Below are 9,046 nucleotides of genomic sequence, written 5' to 3'. Positions count from 1 at the left end.
GGGGAGAGTCTCCCGCCGAGAAAGGCTCATAGGCGGTCTAACAGTGATATCCCCTTTGGGTTTAATTCCATGCTTGTTCAGAATTCTCCGCCATTAACCCCTCCCAAGCCCTTGGAGAGATCGGTTTCTGGTGGAGAGGTTACGGATTGGTCCAAACCGGCTCATCTTGTGAAGAGGGAATCGAGCTGCGAGAGAGAAGGGGTCGGAGATAGAAAATCGGAAGGCGGTGATGTTGCTGACGACTTGTTCTCGGCCTATATGAATCTGGAAAACATCGATGTTTTGAACTCATCTGGTGCTGAAGATAGCAAGAATGGTAATGAGAACAGGGAGGACATGGAAAGCAGTAGAAAGATGAATGGTGGTAATAGCAGCGATACTGAAGGAGAGAGCAGTGTGAATGAGAGTGGAAATAGCTTTCAGAAGATCGGGATGAGTTCTATGGGCGTGAAGAGAAGTGCAGGCGGAGACATTGCGCCTACAGGCAGACACTACAGGAGTGTTTCAGTGGATAGTTGTTTCATGGGGAAGTTAGATTTCGGAGATGAATCACCAAAGCTGCCACCTTCTGCCGGAAATCTACCTGGGAAGGTTTCTCCGACCAATTCAATCGATGGGAACTCGAGCAACTTCGGCCTCGAGCTTGGGAATGGTGAGTTTAACGCAGCGGAGATGAAGAAGATCATGGCTAACGAGAAACTTGTTGAGATTGCTGTAAATGACCCTAAGCGTGTCAAAAGGTATCGAATTACATTGCCACAACGAAACCCTAATAAACGCATACGATGTTTGACTGTTTGTATGTGCAATTGTTTACAGAATCTTGGCGAACCGTCAATCGGCTGCACGTTCAAAGGAGAGGAAAATGAGATACATTGCCGAGCTGGAACACAAGGTTCAGACCCTTCAGACAGAAGCTACCACATTGTCAGCTCAGCTCACGCTTTTGCAGGTGGGGAGCAGACGAACGAACGGGGTTGAAATCGTTCTGATTTTTCTTTTACCGGTCATTGATTATGCATCTTTCTCGATGGATGCAGAGAGATTCAGTTGGGTTGACAAACCTGAACAACGAGCTGAAGTTTCGTCTTCAAGCAATGGAGCAGCAGGCTCAACTCCGGGACGGTAACTAACCTTGATTTTCTTCATTCTGGCATTTGCTGATCATATGTTGTTGCTTAATCGCTACTCTGATACATATTCAAAAGTGAACTGCTGCATATTTGAGACATCTGAATTGGTCTGAGAGTTCATTTTACGAAACCCTAATATCTTTTTTGCTCAAAGTTTCCTTTTTTCTGCAGACCATTTGTTGTGTGTGTGTGTGTGTGTGTATATATATGGAACTGGTAGTCGAGAGAACACATCTAGTTTCGAAAAAAAAACTTTTTTTTTGGTCAGGACAAGATTACTCTATGCGTTTTCTGATCATCCAATGGGAAAGTGACGTGATCGTGTTTTGGTTCTTTTCCTTGGTCGGGGCAGCCCTGAACGAAGCACTGACGGCGGAAGTGCAAAGGCTGAAGCTGGCGACACGTGCCAGCGAATCCGAGAGATCAGAACTGCAGTCACTTAACCCCGAAATGTTCCAGCAGCTCAATCTCAGCCATTTGGAGCCACAGACGCAGCCATCCATGACGTCATCTAAGCCCGAGTCTGGCAAATAAGATGGACCGAGGGTGGGTTTGTTTCTATAGCTCTCGGCTATATATTATATAATTTTATGGTAATGTGCAGAGTCAAGTTTAAATTTATATATAAATACATGTGGGTTGCGTCCAACAAATTCTATGATACATACATACACAGGCTTATATATGTAGTTATAGTGACGTTTAAATTTTATTTTGTTGAGTATATTCTCATGAAAGATATTAGTCTTCCACATGTGGATAGAGTTTAATTGTCCCGAAACGTTTCCCTTTCATTACATTCCTTGTAAGCCCATCATATTTATTAGTTTTTTTCAATCTTCTTCATATATATATATATATATATACGTGTGTGTGTGTGACGAGGCGTGAAGATATTAGACATCTACGTGTGGGCAAAGTTTATTCAAAAAACTAACTGCGGAAATTGGGGTGAAAGATATTCTTCGGTCCATCTCTCGACGACATGGTCCCTCTCTCTATTATATATACATATATATATATATATATGCACGTGTGTGTATATATATATATATATAATGTCCTGAATTTCTATTTTTGGGCTTACGGGAATATATCATTTTACAATGGAAGGAAGGTTTTTGCTACAAAGATGCTTTCAGAGAGAAACTAAAAAGATACAGAAAGTGTAGGGGGAAAGGGCACAAGTTACATCTCCTGCTGCGAATCCCCATAGTCACAAAGGGCTCACTGGTCAGAGCCAGTTTTCAGAGGCTGATTCTGCCCCTCAAGCAGACTTATTTGTCGCCTGAGCTTAGCAATATGAGCTTGAACCTATCAATATCCGGATTCAAACCACATGATTACATACTGGAGTGCCTAAGAAAAGTATGTAGGATATGAAATCATCACACATTGAGATCAGATACACGTTTGTTCTGATTGAGAATGAGTTGTTTTAATTACCTGCTGACGAGCAGCCGCAAGTTGTAGCAGTTCGTCTGCTTCAGAGAAGTTCATGAACCACTGTCCCAAACTATGGTCTTTGATATCACCTCTCTTCTTCTTTCCCGGGTCTTCGACTTGCACTACAACCAATCAAAAGCGACAATACCTTTTTTTTCTCAGAGTTTCTGTAATGAAACACATGGACTATTCTATGGGACGTACTAGGGGCGGGCAAGCTGTAGCCAGCAGGTAATCTTGGAAAGGTCACTGCCGGGTGATTCTGAACACGAGCTAGAAAACTTTCTGAAGGGTCAGGAAAGACGATTTCATCGTACGACTCCACGACAACAGGCTTCTTTGTTGACAAAGGACCTGATTCATCCTCTGGATATAACTTTAGATGATGGTATCTGTTGCATCCAACAACTACAAGGATGAATAATAATGTTCTTCTTGGAAAACTATAAAGAAACATCAGCAAAAGAAAAAACAGCATATTTCAAATACCCATCTTGGTGAATAGAGAAACCATCACAGGAATCATACACAAGAAACCAAGGATTCGAATGCAAGGAAAATGACTTACAAACTCAATGGCTTGTCACAGACGTCGGTGTGGAAATACAAAGTGATCGCAATCTCGAACTCTCCCCAACCAGACTCTGACAACTCAAACGGCGGTTCCTCAACAACTCTGGTGGGGTTATTGAAACTAGAATGAAGCTGGAAAACCACTTTCTTCATTACCACACCAAGATCCTCATTTGTTGCCCCACGAACATACACAGTCCACTTGTGAGATTGATATCTAAACAAAGAAAAAACAAAAGAATAGAGAAAGGCTTTCATTCGAAAACGTATCATGAAATCTGAGTTGTAAGTCTTATCATAATTTTAATGCAACTTACTCGCTGGCCTTCTTGCCTAGCCAAAATGCCACATTTCCATACACAATGGGAACGCTTATCTCGATATCTTTAAGCTTCTTCTGCGAACAAGCAAAATATGCCCGAAAAGAACGCCATTTTAGTGATTCAAACTTCAAATAACAGTTCCACCATGATTAATGCCTACATCTAAATTTCTAGCCACAGTGTCTCCTCGACTAAACAAATGTAACAAAAAAAACCCTTAAATTTCATCCTCGAACAATTAACATGAAGAGGAGCAGGGCCAAACAGATCAATTCGCCACTGGGTTATGTTCGTTCGATTGGTATGACAAAAGGGTTCGATTTGATTTAGAAGAAGACGCGATGCAGCATACCTTTTCTTCAGGTTTGGCCATCTTGGTTCTCAGCGATTTTGGGGTGGGTCCAGTGATTTCAGGCTGATCTTGACCGTGTTTTTTAGACGACGAGCTATTTGTCATTACTTGGTCTTCGAAGGATAACACTTTCTCTTCTGGGAAATCAAGGATTTGGCTCTGCGAAATTAGGGTTCTCCTTCCTTTTCGTTTTTTTTTTTTTGGGGAACAAAATATGTTATTCCTGATTCAGTACGGTCGAGTTCTCACAGGCAAATTCAATGGGAAAACATCCTGCCGTTTGTCTTTCAGGCAAGCGAACTGTGTGCCGGTGTTCTGATTTAGGATCCAAAGAACTTCTAATGCCACATCCTGCCGTTCTCTTTAGATAATAGCGAAGTGTGTGTTGTTCAGAAAGCTTGTGCGTTTTGGGCTTTGGGCATCTTCCATATAGTGTGACGTGCAATGTAGTATAGTACACATTTACATTCAAAACCATTCAAATTAGCAGATTGAAATCAATAAATATTTTTTATGAGAGGCATTCAATAAACCCTTTTGCTTTCGTAATCGGATTAAACTTACATAGAAAGATTTGGAATTTAGGCAATTCCTTGAATATATACATATATATGTATTGATGTAGTTATAATTTACAAACTAGTTTGCATTGATTTAACAAATGACGCAGATTAATTAAACCAACAAATATATATTTGGTACCGAGTAATTGCAGGGGCCTCTCTACACAGAGTTGGATTTCTTAGTTTTTGGTGTTGAAAGAATGATATTTCACTAATTGACCGGCGAATGATTTTGCTTGGCACCCACGAAACCTCTCAAGAAGGCCATTTAGCTACAGTTCTTGTTGAAGAAAAACATGTAATTGCATTGAATCTCTCTCTCTCTCTCTCTCTCTCTCTCTCTCTCTCTCTCTCTCTTTCTCTCTCTCTCTCTCTCTGATCAGAGGTTTCACATGGTTCTGTCTTTCAGCTACGAAAACTGGAAAATAAAAAAGGACTGTCGTGTGATGGCAAGCAACGAAAGCTGGACTGAATAGCATGATCATGAATCATGTTTTGGATATGAAACTGTGGCAGATCCAACAGCTTTCATTTGCACTTCACAAGGGTTTGTCTCCTCAATGAGGTTCCACGTGCCATCATTGCGCATAACAGACACTAACATATTCAGTTCTTTAAAATGGAAAATCTCTTTGGGAGATTATGTCGGGACCTCTATAGCTGTTAAGTCCCCTTCCATGACGATAATAACGAAGAACATATGACCGGCCCTTAGACAGATGGAGCTTGGAATTTTTTTTAAATGGGCATGTGGGTTTGTCTATGGAAACTTCTGCCAGTTTTTCTACATCAACATTATGAAAATTATAACCAGAGGGCCCATATTAGGCCGTGGAACCTGCAATTTGTTGGGCGAGGCTTAAACAACAGAGACGACGAAGTTCCAAGATTATGATTATTATCAATTAAATCTCAATCTCGTTTGGATTTCTGGTCTGCCTGTCAATCAACAAAGTGTAAAATTTTTACAAAAATGTGTGTTCTACCAAACTTTAAAAAAAAAAGGCTATCTCTTCATCGAGATTCAGCGAATCTGAGAAGTGATGGTGAAGAAGAGAGATTCGTCACAGGGTAAAGTCAAGCCGCCCATTGGATGGTCAAACCCGAACTCTTCCTCGGCTTTGTTCAGCAAGGCTTGAAACGCTGGCTCGTTCAAGTAAGAAACCGGCACCACATATCTCTTCTTCAGATTCTCCCCGACGTATACGGCCATGAACCCTTTTGGCGTCGACGATGGTTCGCTGACAGGCCGGCGTTTCGTCTGCTTAGCTGCCACTAAATTTCTCAAGAAGGCCATTCTGATTATCGCTTGTTGATTTGAGGTGTCTTTCTTTTGGGAGGAGAAGCTGTTGATATCTTGATATCGGTTTGGTTTGTGAGTCAAAATGGATATGGCATGTGTATATATATAGATGAAGATGGCAGAGAAAATTTCACAGAGAATTGTCAAGTTGTGGCCTACAAACACATGGTTTTGGCTTGGAGATACTAAACCGGAAGATCAGATAAGAGTCCATAGATTTGTAATGATGCTAGGCTGTTGAGTGGTATAGTGTCTGCCCTACATGAATGAATGACGATGAGACAGGAACTGAAACAAAGCTACAAACTTCTTTATGAGCTATGTCTGTAATCAGAGGCCAGTGGCATTAACAGCGCCAAATCTCTTCAACAACATGAAAGAAACAGGAACATGTGAATGGGCCCATAGACAGGACAGGAGGAAGAAGATGCTTTCCAAGTTTCTGTGGCAGATAGTTGATTTGGTTCACATACTCCCAACTCAAAGGCATAGCCATGTGTTTCTGTCTACAGAAAACTTTCAGGTAGAAGACCTATGTTCTGGTCGTGGTCCTGCAAATGTTACAGGACCTGAGGTCTCTATCAATAACCGAACCTCTTGATGGGAAGACATAATGAAAGACAAACCATGTGCTAAGCTTCTCTAGAATCGGAGGTGGCAACATCTTCAGATGCCATGTTATGTATAAATGCAAGTTCCGAAACTTTCAAGAAAGCAAGAGAAAGCTTCTCCTTCAGACATTTTCCCGAGAGAAAAAAAGATTGAACATTTCACATATCAAGGTCAAGCCTATGGCGATCCGCTTGCTGCGATCATCAAAGCAGTTTTTCCGTAAAGGAAAATGGTTTGTACCATCAAGCTCTGTCGATGTTCCAAAGGGGTACTTTCCCGTGTACGTTGGAGAAAGCCAGAGGAAGAGGTTTGTGGTTCCGATATCGTTCTTGAGTGAGCCTTCGTTTCAAGATTTGCTAAGAGAGGCCGAGGAAGAATTCGGGATCCATCATCCAATGGGTGGCCTCACAGTTCCCTGCAGCGAAGAAAACTTCATAGATCTCGCCTCTCGACTCAACAGTTCATGAGACAAAAAGACCAGCTCGTAGAACGCTTTCACAATCGCTTTTCTCTTCGAGCGAAGAGTTGGTAGCAAAAGCCTCTCCTCGAAAAAGATTAGATAGAGAAGTTAACCCAAATGATGTAATGAGTTTACTTCCTACATGTTTTCAGCGAGTTGTATGATTTAGGATCTTGTCTAACCGACAGTGATCTTGTATTCGGTACCTCAAAGATAATCTAACACGTTCAGATTGCAGCCCTCAATTATGAAAATGTTTTCTTTCTAAAACTTCATCTTTATTTCCAGCAAAAGGTTAAGCTGCAACAAGATCCCACACAGAGAAGAACCAAAAGTCTATACAGTATACATGGATATAGGCAGTAGGCACATTGCCCGGAAGGACGAGGTAATCCAACATTGACAGAAGCTAACCCTGAAGCTGGGAGCAGGGCATATGTAGTTGTAATTCTCCGACACAGTTCACTCATTCTGTGCTCTCTTTCTTAACACTGGATCCGGGCTTCCGTACAGGACTCGCCCATTTTTGGATCTCGATGCCCACATTGATCTGCAGGACCAGAGACCGGCATATACACGCCCTTTCGAGAACTTTTACAGTTGCATTAATCTGCAAAAAGAGAGAGACAAAAACAGATACATGAGTCCTGAACAATGTAAAAGAAGAAACTTTTAAGATTATTCATGACTTGCGAACGGTACAAAACCTGGCCCAAAACAAAGAACAGGTCAAACGAACGGAAGAAGGAAGTTCAATGATGACGACGCCTCATCTTCTGTTTGGTTCCCGAGAAAACTAAGAAGAAACCCTTTCCAAGAAAATGAGGGAAAAATGGGTCGACTCACATCCTTCCATTCGTCCACTCCACAAGCCAAACACAGACCGATGAGCTCGGATTTTTCCGATGAAATAAGGAAACGGGCACATGAGCATCCATCCGTTACGACGGCGGTCCCATCGCCGCCGGAGCGCACACATTCAGCTTCCGACCGTGAAAGAGAGAATTCTGTGGGGATTAAATAAAGGTCGGGCCTTGCAGAAAAAGATGCCAGACCCAAAAACTACCATCCAGGCCTATTTTGACCATTCGCGACAATTGGTAAACAAAGCTGAAAATCTTTGTTCTTTAGACAAGAAGAAGATTTCACGAAATTCTTGTTTTTGCCTATCGGACCACTTGACCTGTCCTGTAGGAGTTCAAGTTCGTTTTTGCATAATCGAGGAATAAGAGTCTGAGCGTAAACAGCTGAAAGAATTCAAGAGTTTTGATTATATATATGTTCAGAGTTGATTACAACAACAAAAAAACATCAACAAGTTAGGATCTTGGATCCCAAAACTCACTGAAACGTGAGCGAAAAACTGTTACAGTCAATCACCAAAAGGGTAGAACTCTCTGTCGGGAAAAGATTCTTTCTCGAAGGAAAAAAATGATTAGAAAAAAAGTAGAAAAAGAAAGAAAGAAAAGAAGCTATCAGAAGTTGAGGCGAGAGGCGAGATCCACGAAGATCTCTTCGCTGCATGGAATGGTGAGGCCACCCATTGAATGATCAAATCCAAACTCTTCCTCGGCTTTCCTCAACAGATCTTGAAACGAAGGTTGTCTCAAGAACGATAACGGAACGACGAATCTCTTCCTCTGTCTTTCTCCAACGTAAACAGCAAAGCATCCCTTCGGAACATCGACGGAGTTCGATGCTGAGAACGCTTTCGCTTGCCTCAGAACCTGCTTTGATGATTGCAGAACGCGAGGAAACCTGATTGCCATTGATCTTTTTTGCGTGCGTGTTTTTTTCTTACTGGACAAGATTTTCGAAGACAGACTTTTCTTGTTCTTGTGAAGGCTAAGGTTCGATAACATGTATTTATAGATTGTATGGTATTCTTGGCTTATTGAAATGTGGATAATATGCATCAGCACATGGCCTGTCCCTTCGGAACCAATGAGAGGCTTTGGCAGGTATAATACTATAATGAAAGCTGGAGTTGCGTGGAGGAGAATTTGCAGGACCACCGCCTAAACAGGGACCCCCTCCCATATTATCATATATTGATGACGAAGTGGGTGAAGCATCTGTAGACATATCCACATGGATATGTACATAAACTTTGTGTGAACCGGTTTAGTTTCAGCCACATAAGGTTGCCATGATTTGGTCCTGTCATGTGATCATAAGATCACGTTCTTGATATTGTCCAAAAGAAAAAGAACATTACGACAGTGGTGGAGATTTCGTGTCCTCTTGGTGATGAACTTCAGGTCCCCCCCCCCCCCGGCTT

General features: G+C 41.8%; 5 protein-coding genes across 6 annotated transcripts in view; 2 read left to right on the top strand and 3 right to left on the bottom strand.

Annotated features, from left to right (window-relative positions):
* The window catches only part of LOC104804107, a 3,416-nt gene extending 1,507 nt beyond the window's left edge, over nt 1-1,909 (top strand). For both annotated transcript variants that reach the window (XM_010528268.2, XM_010528267.2), the window contains 4 exons: nt 1-740; nt 820-952; nt 1,041-1,125; nt 1,486-1,909. In XM_010528268.2, the coding sequence (XP_010526570.1) occupies nt 1-740; nt 820-952; nt 1,041-1,125; nt 1,486-1,667 (1,140 nt within the window). In that variant the 3' untranslated portion in view covers nt 1,668-1,909. The remainder of the gene's footprint in view (nt 741-819; nt 953-1,040; nt 1,126-1,485) is intronic.
* A 290-nt stretch (nt 1,910-2,199) lies between these two features.
* Nucleotides 2,200-4,055, bottom strand: LOC104804106 (transcription initiation factor TFIID subunit 14b). The gene is made up of 6 exons (XM_010528266.1): nt 3,828-4,055; nt 3,470-3,549; nt 3,148-3,369; nt 2,784-2,971; nt 2,580-2,701; nt 2,200-2,447 (listed from the first exon to the last, which is right to left on the bottom strand). The coding sequence occupies exons 1-6, from the start codon at nt 3,930-3,932 to the stop codon at nt 2,361-2,363; spliced, it is 804 nt and encodes a 267-aa protein (XP_010526568.1). The 5' UTR covers nt 3,933-4,055; the 3' UTR covers nt 2,200-2,360.
* A 1,212-nt stretch (nt 4,056-5,267) lies between these two features.
* Nucleotides 5,268-5,787, bottom strand: LOC104804104 (auxin-responsive protein SAUR15-like). Its single transcript, XM_010528265.2, has one exon. The coding sequence runs from the start codon at nt 5,685-5,687 to the stop codon at nt 5,415-5,417; it is 273 nt and encodes a 90-aa protein (XP_010526567.1). The 5' UTR covers nt 5,688-5,787; the 3' UTR covers nt 5,268-5,414.
* A 529-nt stretch (nt 5,788-6,316) lies between these two features.
* LOC109116240 (auxin-responsive protein SAUR21-like) lies at nt 6,317-7,010 on the top strand. Its single transcript, XM_019201328.1, has one exon. It carries the CDS (start codon nt 6,374-6,376, stop codon nt 6,770-6,772), a length of 399 nt encoding a protein of 132 aa, XP_019056873.1. The 5' UTR covers nt 6,317-6,373; the 3' UTR covers nt 6,773-7,010.
* A 1,003-nt stretch (nt 7,011-8,013) lies between these two features.
* Nucleotides 8,014-8,621, bottom strand: LOC104804103 (auxin-induced protein X15). The gene has a single exon (XM_010528264.1). It carries the CDS (start codon nt 8,532-8,534, stop codon nt 8,241-8,243), a length of 294 nt encoding a protein of 97 aa, XP_010526566.1. The 5' UTR covers nt 8,535-8,621; the 3' UTR covers nt 8,014-8,240.
* Nucleotides 8,622-9,046: the final 425 nt, after the last annotated feature.

This window comes from Tarenaya hassleriana, unplaced genomic scaffold (genome assembly GCF_000463585.1).
Source record: "Tarenaya hassleriana unplaced genomic scaffold, ASM46358v1 Cleome9, whole genome shotgun sequence".
Taxonomy (NCBI): domain Eukaryota; kingdom Viridiplantae; phylum Streptophyta; class Magnoliopsida; order Brassicales; family Cleomaceae; genus Tarenaya; species Tarenaya hassleriana.
This window is presented reverse-complemented; position numbering and strand designations above follow the sequence as displayed.

What these genes read in the sequence shown, in the direction of transcription:
- LOC104804106 (XM_010528266.1), bottom strand. Translation starts at nt 3,932, where the DNA reads ATGACAAATAGCTCGTCGTCTAAAAAACACGGTCAAGATCAGCCTGAA. An exon ending in TGGCCAAACCTGAAGAAAAG is followed by an intron (nt 3,550 to 3,827) that starts GTATGCTGCATC and finishes GCTTGTTCGCAG; the next exon opens with AAGAAGCTTAAAGATATCGA. An exon ending in TTGCGGCTGCTCGTCAGCAG is followed by an intron (nt 2,448 to 2,579) that starts GTAATTAAAACA and finishes GGATATTGATAG; the next exon opens with GTTCAAGCTCATATTGCTAA.
- LOC104804104 (XM_010528265.2), bottom strand. Translation starts at nt 5,687, where the DNA reads ATGGCCTTCTTGAGAAATTTAGTGGCAGCTAAGCAGACGAAACGCCGG.
- LOC109116240 (XM_019201328.1), top strand. Translation starts at nt 6,374, where the DNA reads ATGTATAAATGCAAGTTCCGAAACTTTCAAGAAAGCAAGAGAAAGCTT.
- LOC104804103 (XM_010528264.1), bottom strand. Translation starts at nt 8,534, where the DNA reads ATGGCAATCAGGTTTCCTCGCGTTCTGCAATCATCAAAGCAGGTTCTG.